At 36.5% G+C, this 14,585-nt stretch overlaps 1 protein-coding gene across 4 annotated transcripts in view; it reads right to left on the bottom strand.

Annotated features, from left to right (window-relative positions):
- The window catches only part of plcg1 (phospholipase C, gamma 1), a 56,297-nt gene that overhangs the window by 31,200 nt on the left and 10,512 nt on the right, over window positions 1–14,585 (bottom strand). For all 4 annotated transcript variants that reach the window (XM_051879099.1, XM_051879100.1, XM_051879097.1 and 1 more), the window contains exons 3-11: window positions 10,745–10,897; window positions 10,555–10,648; window positions 8,804–8,851; window positions 7,478–7,562; window positions 7,118–7,201; window positions 6,618–6,640; window positions 3,869–3,938; window positions 3,605–3,706; window positions 2,686–2,804 (exon numbers count right to left, since the gene is read on the bottom strand). In XM_051879099.1, the coding sequence (XP_051735059.1) occupies window positions 2,686–2,804; window positions 3,605–3,706; window positions 3,869–3,938; window positions 6,618–6,640; window positions 7,118–7,201; window positions 7,478–7,562; window positions 8,804–8,851; window positions 10,555–10,648; window positions 10,745–10,897 (778 nt within the window). The remainder of the gene's footprint in view (window positions 1–2,685; window positions 2,805–3,604; window positions 3,707–3,868; window positions 3,939–6,617; window positions 6,641–7,117; window positions 7,202–7,477; window positions 7,563–8,803; window positions 8,852–10,554; window positions 10,649–10,744; window positions 10,898–14,585) is intronic.

Genomic DNA, 14,585 nt, shown 5'->3' with positions numbered 1-14,585 from the left:
TAAGCGCGAGACATCACTTCCGTCATCAGAACGCGTTTTTAGACCTCACCAACCGGATGCGCACGGCAGTTGGACATAGTGGTGTTTTAGAGGTGAAAAATGATATAAATACTGTTCGGTTTCTCGCACAAACCGATCGTTTCGTGTCTTAGGACATCAATGTGTCGTCACGAGCCGCAGGGTTTAATTTGGATTTGTCTGTGTGTGTTTTTTTGACTCTTATAGATGGAGTTACCATTGACAAGCATTACATGACTGACAGACCGCAACGGTTGGAGTTAAAAATCATCATTTGTGTTCTACTGAAGAAACAAAGTCACCTACATCTTGGATGCCCTGGGGGTAAGCAGAATAACATCAAATTTTCATTTTTGGGTGAACTATCCCTTTAAAAACATTCTACCGCGCGTGTAGCCACGTGACTCCGCCCCGTCCAGTAAACTAGCATGTGAACGCCGAGTCAACACAGAGACGGCACGCGAGCGGTGAGCCATGATACTTCAGTAAACTTTCTTAGTTGTATGTGCTTTACGGTTTGCAAGTTTGGACATTCAAGCGATTAGACGATCAGATGTAGTATTATGTTTTATTATATTGAGCTACCGTTCTCGCACAGCTGCATTGTGGCACGAACACTCATACAAACAGTAGCTGCACAAAACGTGAAGATCGTGCGCACAGAGAGGAACGCAGAACCTAATTGTCAGCGCTGTCCTGTGATTTATCACTCAAGTCGCTTAGAAACTCAAAAGTTATTACAGCATATATTTTTCTACTTTTGAAGTAACTATTTACAACCCACAGCTTCACATTTAATAGAGAGATGGTTTGACCAATTCACACACGCAATCGTTCACATTACGTACTGGTACTGTGCCAATTTATCTTTATGTGATTTACAACGAGCAGAAATCTGTAAGAAATGTTACAAACCATAGATAAAATAACTACTGAAAGTGAGCCATGTCAGATCACTCTTTCAATAGGAAAAAATATCCCTTCTTTAATGGTAAAGCATATTTACAGTACAAACATTTTCAGTGAACTATGAGGACAAAAAAAACAAAAAACAACACATTAATCGTAATCGAGGTTTTGATTTTAGGCCATAAACGTCCAGCCCTACGAAAAAGTGTGAAATTCCTCAATGCAGAGAGGGACAAAAGCACTTATGCGCATACTGGGCACGTGATGATGCACTTTAAAAGCAAAATGAAAGAGTTTACAGTACAAAGAGAAGAGATATTGTGTGTGCATAACACCTAATGCATTGCATCTATTCAACATTTTATTGAGCCTTGTTCATCAGGGTTTTAAATTCTGGTTACTGTGTGTGTGAATAATGAGTTTCATTCAGTCCTCTACTCCAGTGCTCTCATCTAACAGACGCCCAACAATGAGGACCACACCATTCAGTCACCAATAAACTCCAGAAAAATAGTCCTTTTACACAAAAGCATAGACATTTATGTTCAGATAATGCATAATGGGAACATTGTATCTTAGAGAAAGTTGTACTGTGTTCACTAACAACTAAATAATTAACTAACCCTTTCCCCATATAACATTTTGGCTCTTTGAGGGTGATTAAATTTGTATTGTAAACAACCACCTAAAACTAACTAACTACTTGATCTAACCAACCTACCAACTAAGCAACCATCTAACCAACTATCTATTTCCCCATCTAACATTTTGGCTATTTTGAGGGTGATAAAATGTATTTTCCTCTTTCTCTCTCTCTCCCTCCATCCATCCATCCATCCATCCATCCAACCTCTATCATCTAGCACAGGGTGTGCAATCCTGCTACCAGGAGCAGGTCTGGACACCCCTGGTCAAACTTTTTTTCTTTGAGGAGGACTGATTTTATACACCTACTAACCAACCAACCAACCAAATCATTCCCCATCATCTAACATTTTGGTTCTTTGAGAAAGAATCAAACTATCCAAATAACTAATCAACCAACCCTTTCACCATCATTTTGTTTCTAACTCACTAAGTAACTCACTAACTATCTAACTCACTAACTAACCCTTTCCCCATCATCTAACATTTTGGTTCTTTGAGGGAGAATCAAACTACCCAACTAACTAATCAACCAACCCTTTCACCATCATTTTGTTTCAGACTAACAAAACCAACCAAATATTTCCCCATCCTCTAACATTTTGGTTCTTTGAGGGAGAATCAAACTACTTATCTAAATCAACCAACCAACCAACCCTTTCCCCATAATCTAACATTTTGGTTCTAACTAACTAACCCACCCAACTTTCCCCATCACAGGGTGTGCAATAGAGGGCCACAGGACATTGGCCCTCCAGGAGCATTTGGTTAATTGAGGGGGATTCATTTTATGCACCAACCAACCAACCAACCAACGGATGAACTACTAAAAAAATGGATGGACATTAGACCACATATTACTATCTAGAGACCACATATTACTATCCTTTGTCAGTTTATCTGGACTAGTTACTAAATGCCTTATAGAGAGAGATATTTAATAAACATACAGCCTCTTAAAATCACTGTACTGGCACTGTACACTGTACTGTAAGTGTCAGATTAATCAGCACTGTATAATTGCATATTGAAAATTTGCAAGACAAGCAGTGTCAGTGCATCAGTGAGCAGCTTACAGGGATCACGCCTTACATAGATCACGCCTCTACTCACGTGTTGTGGGACGAGGAGATCCAGTAGTGGGACAGGGGGTTGTTCATGTCCTCTGGCCGCACCTGATCGAGCTGCGAGTCCCAGATAGTGTTCTCTTTAGAGAACAGATACGTGAGGAACTGAGAACCACAAAACATGTTTACGTTAAAAACAGCATGCTGAAACTGAAGACAATAAGCATGAGTTTGTACTCAGCACTGCTGATGAACCAGTTTAGTGCTAATCTCCAAATTCCATAAAAGGGTACAAAATATGACATGGACGTCCATGTTTTTTGGTATTTTTAATCAGTAAAAGGAACATGAACCAGGAAATGTGTGTTTTTGTTTTTTTTTTCCTATTTTGTGTTTCCTATTTATTTAATTTTTGCAAAAATTGCAATTTATGTTAATGCATTTGTCAATGCATTATGTCAATTTATAAATTGCATTTAACATTGTAATCACCTTTATGATGTGTGAAAATAGATGCTTCAATAACTACTCCAATTACTAAAAATAAATGAGGAATACGTATCAAACATACATTTATGTAAACAGTTTGCTAAGGTTCTCTCAAGATTAACTACATTCAATGAATGTTTCAATATGATCACATTATAATACAAAATAATTCAAAATTTAAACAAGATGACATCTTTTTTATACCTCAGATAGCTTTTGCAAATAATAGATCAGGAAATTCACAAGAAACTAATTAAAGGAGAGAAGAGGCGAGTTAATATATCAAACAAAAAGATCTGAGTTCACACAAAACTGCAGTGAAGCAGGAAGTGGTGATGTGGGTAATGCGTGGTGCTTGCAACACCACAGTAATAGGTTTGATACCCTGGGAACCCACAAAAAGAGTAAATGTATGCCCAGAATGCACTTTGGATAAATTTGTTTGCCATATATATAAATGCCAATGTAAAAGTCACCTCGTCTTGATGAAAGTATGGCTGCTCGATCTCTCGTAGAGGATCCTTCAGGTAGTGGAACATGAACTCCTGCACCTTGTTATTATCTGCGGCCCAAAGCTCCTGAGGACACACACATATATGTACAGTATATATTTATATGGAGCAGTTATTACCAAACATCTAAAATACAGATTATCTACTGTACAAATGCATCCAATTAATATGTAAATACAGTGACAACTGGTTTGGTTTGAGCAATAAAGTGAAAAATGCATATCTAACCTTCTGATGTTCAATTAGGAAGTTCTGGAAGTCCTCCAGCGAGATCTTCTGTTCGGGTCTCTCAATAAACCTGTCAGAAACACACAGATCAGTGTTACAGCCTCATGTCTGAAACCCAAGAGATGTTCTGGGATGTCTGATAACAGTTTAAATACATTATATAAATTAGGGATGTGACTGTGAGGAAATTTTCCCAACGGTTAATCGACATGAAACAATTTTTTTTTAATTACTAAAACGACATTGAGGGGGCGACGCTGGGATGGGCAAGACATGGAATCGGTGTGTGGCTGAACACCATGTAACACCGATAACAGTGACTATTGCAGCAAGCCTAATATAAACTATAATAAGTGACCATTTACTAATAGATCTTTATGTGCACAATTCAACTAAATAACCAACCCACCCGTTCCACATCTTACATATTGACTCTTTGAGGGTGAATAAATTTATACTCTAACCAATCAACTAAACCAACCAACCAACTCTTTCCCCAATCTTACATGCTGACTCTTTGAGGGTGATTAAATTTATACTCTAACCCAGTGGTTCCCAAAGTTTTTAGAGTGGAGTACACCCTGAAGGGATTAGGGACTTTAAGCAGCAGCTGCTGATACAACGGCACTCTGGCGTTCTGTTGCACGTGCAAATTTAACTGCTACTTCTTGACGTTCTACTGTAACCGTTTACTACGGGAGAATAGCCGATTTGCCATAGTCGATAATACGTGACAGATTAGACAAGTAAATGTTATGTTCTATGTTTATGTAGTATTTTAGTTGTATCTGTATGTCATTTAATGCCAATAGCAACCATTCTCTTGCTTTTATTTACATGTAATGTATTGTTTACTATGTCAAATGATTAAATGACCCACGCCGTCCTCTTTATTGTTGCTTAGTGATTTTTGCGTTCTTTAGCTACGGCAGTTGACAGTTTACTTCCGGTTCCATCAACAGCTGTTGCTTAAAGTCCCTATTATTAACATCCTTCTGCGTACCCCCTCTCTTCCACTTAGACTGCAGTCACACCTTTACCATTAAGAGACAATATTTGCCCCCTAAATTGATTTTCCAGTGCATTTTTTTTACCTTTATGAATAACTTTATAAAACAAATAATGTTTTAAATAAAAAATGTTCAATAGAGAAATATGCAATGATGGTAAAACGAAGTAAAACTTTTAAACGTTAAACTAAAACCGCCAGTAGGTAGCAGCAAGTCACTGTTTTTATGAGTGAGTCATCGAGTCATTCATTCAGTAACAAAGCAAGTGGCTGTAAATGAATCACTGACTCTCACGATTCGTTCAAAGCCGCAGAATTGTTCGCGAAACACAGACGTGTGTTGTAGTTCTGCTGTGGTTTTCGTTAGAACTATTATTTCACTGCAAAATAGAGTAAATACTGACAGTACTGTGTTTAAAATGTACGTTTTGTTTTTTGACCTGTTGTATAATAATGTCACGTTTGCAGTCATGTGGATATTTGGGAACAATTGCATTCTTGCTCATTATCATCATTAAATACAAGAACTCACACAAGGTACGTTTTTGTATCGGGGAAAGTTTGAGTCTTAAATTGAAATTAATCTAAATCCATATGTCATGCGAGTAAGTACTAAATCCCCACTTTTACAAAGGTGCATTGTCGAGAACAACAGTAATTTAGCGCGATTTATGGCAGCAGACTCTGCACGCATTCTATCATTTTTGACTGCAAATGATGAGGTAATTAGTTTAAATGTACTCGATTTACAACATTTTGGCAGTTAGAAATACATGCTCAATTTTAATATTATTTTAAGGTAAAATTAAATGAAATACTCAGCATTTTGTGAGTAGTTCATTTTGTCACCTCACGTACCCCCCAGGGGGAACCATTGCTCTAACCAACCAACCAACCAACTCTTTCCCCATCTTACATTTTGGCTCTTTGAGGTTGATTATATTTATACTCTAACCAACCAACCAACTCTTTCCCCTTCTTATATTTTGGCTCTTTGAGGTTGATTAAATTTATACTCTAACCAACCAACTCTTTCTCCATCTAACATTTTGACTATTTAGAGGGTGATAAAATTTATACTCTAACCAAACCTTTCCCCATTATCTAACATTTTAGTTCTTTGATGGATAATCGTTTTATACACTAACCATCCAACCCAACCTTCCTCCAACATCTAACACAGGGTGTGTAATCCTGCTACTAGAGGCTCACAGGACGTTGAAAGGGATTGATTTTGTAACCATCAAAATCTTTCCCCATCATCTAACATTTTGGTTCTTTGAGGGAGAATCAATTTAAACACTACCCAACTGATTAATCAACCAACCAATCAACCAAATTGTTGAAATTGTCTGATAACAACTTAAATATATTATATAAACTATAATAAAGGACCATTATGTAATGGAAATTTTGTAAAACTAAAATCATTTTCCACTAAAATCTAATAATGCTCTTAACTTCTGAAATGATTTATTTTCTACTGACATAGACGATACTGTGTGAGTGTACAAAAATAATGTTATAAAAAAAAACAACAACTACATAATAGCAATAGCCTAACATTTAAATAGTTCAATCAAATCCCAATAAATAAATTCTGCCCTATATTATTTATTACTGAATATTCAGTTTTACTTCTAATTAAATCTTATTATGGAAGTTAAATGTGTTGTAAATGATCATTTGTGTCATTCATAAATTCTTTAGCTTGAAAAAGAGAGAAAAATTAGTGAATACCTTTGCAGCAGTGGAATCTCCATCTATAAAGAAACAGAAGAAAAAGAAAAAAAAGATTATGTGAGTAATACAATTAATACCCAATCTTGTAACTGTAGCCATTTTAGCTCCACTACAGTAAAACACCCTGGTTAACGTCTGCAGCTCTAAACCCCGTCCATACACAGGCCCATCAGACGTTAATCAACTGATGATGAGATATCAAACATCCACACAAGTGATTCAATCTACAAAGACGAACACACACACACACACACACACAGCACTGATGACCCCTGCACTGAAAGGGGTGGGGGGGGGGGTGGCCTAATGGCTTTTAGCCGATGGATCTTGCGGCTTTTTAAAAGGGCGAGTATCGACATGAAGGCCATTTGAGAAGCAGGGCAAACTGATGGGGTCGGGGATGACTGATGAGGTTTAAGTGGCTCTGAGGAGGGGTTCACCTCTCGCCCTGCTCCACCAACATATAAACAACACACACAAATAAATGTGTAACTCACTGATTTCTGTGCATCAAACATCAGGCTGCGGTACAACTGGGCGAAATGACTATATGACACATCTCCATTCCTCAGCTCACCATCCTAACCAAAACACCACATTAAAAAAAATACAATTAATATTAATAATAATAATAATGAAACAAAAAATAAATATGCTATATTTGTCCTGTAATTACAAATATATTAATAAAGAGCAAACCAATACACAATATCCAGTGATGTTACTGCAGTTAACAGTGTAACAATCAAACCACAGTATAATAAGTAAACAAACATACAATAAAAGTCACCTGAACGATTAATTCTACACTAATATGAGAAAAAAAAAATTAGTGTATGCAGAAGTGAGTGTGTTACCGGAAGTTTCTCTCGTAAGAACTTCATATTGGGAACCCTGTAGTTGACTTGACACAGCATACTCTTCAGATCCTTACAGGAAATCCTGCCAAAGAACGCAGAAAGTTTGGGAATGTGGTAACAGCTTCACACGGTGATGTCAGCTTCAGATTTATGAGGACGCTCAGTATCGTTCATTTCAGCAGCATTTTCATCAATCCATTTACTGCTCTTGTGCGCTTATCAGAATATAATCAATAAAAACATTACTCAAAAAACCTAAAGTTATTACATGTATGTATAATGTACATACAGTCATCTGTTTTATGTACACATGTACTCGTGTATGCTTGTAGTATGTACAATTACACTATTGTTCAAAAGTTTGGGGTCAGTAAGATTCTTTTTGAAGAAATTAATAAATTAAAACAGAAATTAATACTTTTATTCAGCAAGGACGCATTAAACTGATCAAAAGTGACAAAGATATTTATAATTTATTTACATTTATAATTTTAAGATTTCTATTTCAGATACTCTTCACAAATATGAAGCAGCACAACTGTTATCATTGATAATCATAACAATAGTGATTTCAAATTGTAATAATATTTCATAATATTATGGGTTTTTTTTTTGTTTTTTTGTATTTTTGTCAAATAAATGCAGCCTCGGTGAGCAGAAGAGACTTTAAAAAAATCTTTAAAAAAATAAATAAATAAATATTCCAAACTTTTGACCGGTAGTGTATATAAAGACATTGTTAGTATGTGTACGTGAAGAGGCAGGTTTCCATTGTGAGTGGAACAGATTATTAATTTCTGCTGTATACGTCACTTATTTGATTTGGTCACATACGTTGACAAACTGAAAATGTCATGTTTCTCATCCACACACGACCACCATTTCATCTAAATACAACACCTCACACAGAGCTCATGTGTCTTTCACCCGCTCTCTGTGTATTTACCCACACACACACACACACGTTGTGAGCTTTGTTTCCTGTTGCAGGATGTGCCGTCTCTGAGCTCTATTTACCCAACAGGAGTGAGTGTGTGTGTGTGTGTGTGTGTGTGTGTGTGTGTGTGTGTGTGTGTGTGTGTGTTTGGGCTGATAAGGCCCGGTACCTCTGAGTCAGCCATTTTTCCCCTCAAGGCATATATCATAACAGATATTTCTAAAGGAAGATAAGTTTAAAAGAATCGCTATGGCAGGAAAACGTCTTAAATGCACATTATCTATCCATCTACGTATGTTTCCCTCAACATGATCGTACGCTACACCAGTTTCTCTACAGAGAGCCGGAGCGCTCGATTACTCAAATGACATTGACACGTAACATACCTGTCTTCTCTGTTGCGGTCCACTGCATAAAACTGTTTTCTCAGCCACCTGAGTTCAAGAAAAGAAAAAGGGAAAAAGAATATATAAATATACAACACTTTAATGTTTCAGTTTTTTTTTTTTTGCTTTTTAATATTTGCGTTTATTCATAGTTTTCAGTCACATGACTGTTACAGAGACCTGGAGGGCAAAACATCCATAGAACTGCAGCACAGGCCTGTCGATTTTCAATTTTAAAGGAAGAATAACAAAATTCAAGTTTTGGGAACTTGTGATCCATATACAACTTTATAAAACGCTTAACGTAAAAAAATCACTTAAACTGCCTTAATGTACTAAAACATTGATAATAAAAGATCAAATTCAGTGAACACCTTATTGATGATGAATACTATATACAGAAGAGCCGCACAATTCTGTTAATTGCTTCAGGGTATTTAAAAAATATTTAATTAACTTCAATTATTGGTTTATAATTGGTTTAAATGAATGATTCAATGACTCACTCATAAATACTTCACATGTTTCATTACTGGATGAATCAGCGTTTTTGAACAAATCTCTTGAATGAACAATTCAGTGACTTGCTCAAAGACTTTACTTGTTTCATTAAGCCCTGGGTATACTTCATTTTTTTACGCATACGTGCACAGTCGAATGCACAGTCTTGCAAAGCATACTTCACTTGACTCAGGGGTCACACAGGGGTTCGACGCATGTGCAGTTTTGAGCAATCTCTCGACACGAGTTACAACCCATGTAAACATCTTTGTATTCTTTCATGTTAGAGTTGTACAAATGAGGGTTTTTTCTAACCTCTTCGCACAATCTCATCTATGTAGGCCTCCATTGTCACTGTAGCTTGCATGTGTTCCGATCTGTTCTGTTCATGCCGTTTATTCGCTACTACCTTGTGAATCAACGGCCACAGGGCATGGTTGCCACCTTGTGGTTAAACTAATTACAGCAAAAAAAAATTAATTAAATACGCATGTGCGACGGTTATAATCCGGTGGTGCGCATACAATACGCCCGTACTCTTTTGATAACGAAATTCATGTCACGCGCACTGTACGCTGACCCTTGCGTACGCGTAAAAAGTGAAGTATACTTTAGGCTTTCCTGGATGAATCAGTGTTTTTGAACAAATCTCTTGAATGAATGATTCAATGACATAGATTTTTAAAAGTCTCTTGTCAGTGTAACAATGAAATTGATACAATATTTATCAAATATATTTGAAGCGTCAAGTTACTTTCAAAAGGTGATTTACTTTATTTTGATCGCTACCATAGACGTCAGTGTTTATATCATAACTAAAACTTTTATCCCAGTACTAATGTGATCATTTGAATTATTGTAGTACAAACCTGGTAAAAATGAGAAAAACCAGTAGCACTTTATTTTACAGTCCTGTTCCCCATGTACATACTATATATTTATAGTAATTACAATAACTGTGTAATAACTAGGTACTAACCCAAAAGCTAACCTTAACCCATGTAATAACCTTATATTACCCAGTATTTTCTTAAGTACACGACACACACCATAAAATAAAGTGTACCAGGAAAGCCTTGTTTTGTCCTCCAGGTGGGTGTTCCAATAAGGGCTTGATGTCGCGTGAAAACTATAAAATCAGCTCGGCCTATATTCAAGCACTTTTGACACTTGACATGTGAACCCAGATCTTAATGGTTAGCATCAGTCAATATCTACAGGGAGAGGGGCACATAAAGGTCAAAGGTCACCTTTCTATCTGCAGGGGTGTGGGGGATCGCAATGTATCTGACACCAGCCATGTCAAACCCTTCACCCACATGACCATCTCCTCATCTGAGGTTGCTGCAGTACAGACAGAGAAATACAAGCATGAATGTGTTTCATTGCTTACACAAGTTATACACATATTTCTGCCAGTAGATTTATCTGGACTGTTACCTGCCAGACTGAGTGCTTTGAGCCGAAACTCCGTCCCGTAGAGGATGACGAAGCAGTGGGCCTGGTCCGGCCGCGCAGCTGAGTCCTCCACATATCGATCAAAGTCCCGGGACTTCTGCCCCGTCCGGATCTCCTTAATTTCCCGAATATCAACTGAAGGGGACACATGAGACAGACTTGAGTGACTCAAAACAAGTCTTTACTGATAACTTTTACACATTCACCACAAGCGTTAAACTGCACTGAAATATAGTGAGATGTTTTCATCAATGAAAGAAACAAAACCATTTTCATTTTTATCATTTTATCTTTAACTACGGGTGTGAATCTTTGGGTTAACGGTTCAGTACATACACTACCATTCAAATTTTGGGGTCTGTAAGATTTTTTTGTTCGTTTTTTGAAAGAAGTCTCTTCTGCTCGCCAAAGCTGCATTTAATTGATCAAAAATACAGTACAAATTCCAGTAGTACTCTGAAATATTATTTCAATTTAAGATAACTGTTGTCTATTTGAATACATGAACAAACATTTGTGCTGCTTCATATTTTTGAGGAAAATTTTAAGGATGCTTTGATGAAAAGATAAAAAGAAGAGAATTTATTTAGAAAAGGAACTTATTTGTAACAATATAAATATCAATTTAATGCTTAATGCCGTGCTGAATAAGAGTATTCAATTCTTTAAAAAAAATAAATAATCTTACTGTCCCCAAACTTTTGAACAGTAATGTAGTTCAACAATTTGATCAACAATTTAACAACAATTAGATTCAGTATTTCTTTATTGGATAGGGTTCTTTAAATACTTTCCCTAATGGATCTAATGCAAAAAACAACACTAACAGTGTGTAGATTACATGGGTGACAGAAGTGGAAGTGAAATTGATTTCATTATATGCCAGATAAATACTTTCTAAACATCCAATGCTGCAAAATAGAAACTTTATTTTTTGGACACATCTGAATGGTCCCATCAGAGATATTTGGACATGTACCATGGTAATAAGCCAGTATCCCTTATTAAGCATCTTAGTAATACCACAGTATTACATCTGATACCATCAGATCCATCTGTAATACATCTGATACCATTGATGTACCATAATCCCACCACAGGACAAAAAAGCAGCGGTAAAAATAAAAGCCTCACATACTGGATTTGAACCTGCATTACAACTTTTTTTGGTTTGTTTCATCTCAAGGAAATCTATCAATGTTTATGATGTGTCTGCCTATACATAATATAACATAAACATGAACAACAAATAAAAGGTTATAAATGACAGGTTCTAGTGCACTAAGTAAGCCTGTATGTAAGCAAAGCCTAAAATTAACTGTGCCAAATGAGAAGAAAAGTTGGCTTTGGTGTGTAAATAAAATAAGTTATTTCACTCGCAGGACCGGAAATTCATTAGAAACTATGACATGTTTACGTTAAATTACAACATTACTTAAAGTTCCCCAATTATGCTATTTTAAAGGTTCCTAATTTTGTTTTTGGAGTCTTCTACAATAGGCTTACATGCATTCAAGGTCAAAAAACACTTTAATTTTCTGCCGCATCACCGTGTGTTTGTGATTGGTCAACCACTCTAGTTCAGAATCAATACTTTATTTGTCGTGCACTATATATTACACACTGCGTGACAGGGAATATTCTAAAATAGCATAATAGGGGCACTTTAAACCAAACAAGGGATAATCTGAAACTCGTGAGTGACATGACTGAATTGTATAAAAAGCAGAAACAACCCATCTAAAGACATCTGTCGCAACAGCTTTTATCGGTAAGAAATATTTATGGCTGGTAAATTTTTAATTGACCTATTGGAAGGCGCGATAAAAGGTTCATTTTAGACTCTGCCTGTAAGTCTCAGCAGAAAGACAGAATCTGGCAGAATGACAGAGATGTGTGTACTTGCAAACACACTCTCCTGTTTCTCCTCACTCTTAACCACACTCATCCTGTGCTGCTCTGACAGAGATATGTAAGAGAGACACAGGTGTCATTAAATAAGACACTGAATGAATAACTTTAACAATTTCCCAGTAATGACACGTCATAAACACAGCGAACATTGGCAGACCACAGCATAAATGGGTTTTTTTTATTATATATTTGTATAATTCTGGATCTCTAAAAACATCTTTTTCTGGATTTAGACTTTCTTGATCTGGACTTTTTGGCTCAGGAACACAAAGCAACATCCCATTTACACCTGCGAGCAAGTGATACCACAACTACACGATCCCATTATACTGTGTAACACAGAGCCGCTCACGCTGCGTTGTGACTCGTCTGCTTGACTACAAGAGGAGTGTTCTGGAGTGTGCATGTGTAGTTCTCCACTAGTTCAAGATTTGATCAGATTCTGGAAAAATTTTAATTTCTTATAAGCAATAATCATATGGTTACTACAATGCCACTGTTTTGTTTTATTAATTTATTCAAACATACAAACAATTTTGAAAGATTTTTTATCTAGTGAGACTCCATATTCATTTAGTATTATGTTCCGTCTTCTGTAGAGCTGCTTATAGATGAATTTATCTTATTTCATAATCAGCAAACTTTACACAGTTATTGAACTGAATTAACACTGAACTGACTTCAGCTGAACAAAGACACTGTTGTCTTCTGTAGAGCTGCTTCAAAACAGAACTGAATTGGTCTCATATCTGATCAGGGTGGCATAACTGATCATTATTTTTCATGTTTATCAATGTGAAGCTGCTTTGAAACATATCAGTACTGTGTAAAGCACTACATAAATAAAGATGACTTGACCTATTATGATAGTGCTGTAGTTACTACAGCGTTTTGGTAGAAACTGTAGTTTTGTAGGTTTTAATAAGTAAATGTTTGTAAGAGTGACACTCATACATGATGGTTCTACCTTTGATGGAACCTTTCCATTGGACAAAAGGTTCTTTAGTGAAAAATGATTCTTTAGATTTTTTAGAATGTTCTTCACACTAAGAAAAAAAAGGTTATTTTAAGAACTGTTCACTGAAAGGTTCTTCGAGGAACCAAAAATGGTTCTTCTATGGCATCACTGTGAAAATTCCCTTTGGCACCTTGGACTACAGTTCTGCCAATACAATCCAATATAGTGATTTTTTTTAATTTTTTTTTATGATATTGTATTGATTAGGGTTGTCGCTAGGGCTGAAAAACTAAAATAAATGTATCTTTTAAATATTTAAGACATTTGAATTCATTACTTTATAAGCACTCATTACTTTTGCCTGTGCTTTGCTGCAAGCTTTATGCATGCACTTGAGTGTGGAATAGGCAGTGCTGGGTAGTAACTAGTGTAAAGAGTGATTTATACTGGACGCGTCCGCAAGTTCGCTTGGGTTCGCGCAACAAAAACAATGTCATTGGCAGCATTGGCGGAAGTGTGCATTCAGTGTGCGCAAACCAAGTGGCAACCTCCCTCCGTTTCTCTTGAAGCCAATACGGAAGTGACTTAAACTGCAATTCATCGACTGGCCGCTAGGGACAGGCTCCTAAAGAGCAGAATCTCACTGAGCCCCATGTTAAAATGCCCAACTTTACAGCAGAAAGAAACATGTTTACAGGCTGGTACAAATTGTCTAAATAGCTAATTTTGCCCTTAATGACAACTGTGAGAGGGGTGAATTTTTTTTTATAACTCATCCATTTAAATTATATTAAGTCTTAAAGTTCTGCATAATTAAGGGCACAGCCACTTGAGTGACAGGTGGATTGCCGCTGCTGTCACCACTAGCCATTTGTCTGCTGCCATCACAACAGTCTTACAGTCTACGGCGCGAACCCATTTCACCCATTTCAAGAATTCGGACATACCACT

Source organism: Ctenopharyngodon idella, chromosome 22, assembly GCF_019924925.1.
Source record: "Ctenopharyngodon idella isolate HZGC_01 chromosome 22, HZGC01, whole genome shotgun sequence".
NCBI lineage: Eukaryota > Metazoa > Chordata > Actinopteri > Cypriniformes > Xenocyprididae > Ctenopharyngodon > Ctenopharyngodon idella.
This window is presented reverse-complemented; position numbering and strand designations above follow the sequence as displayed.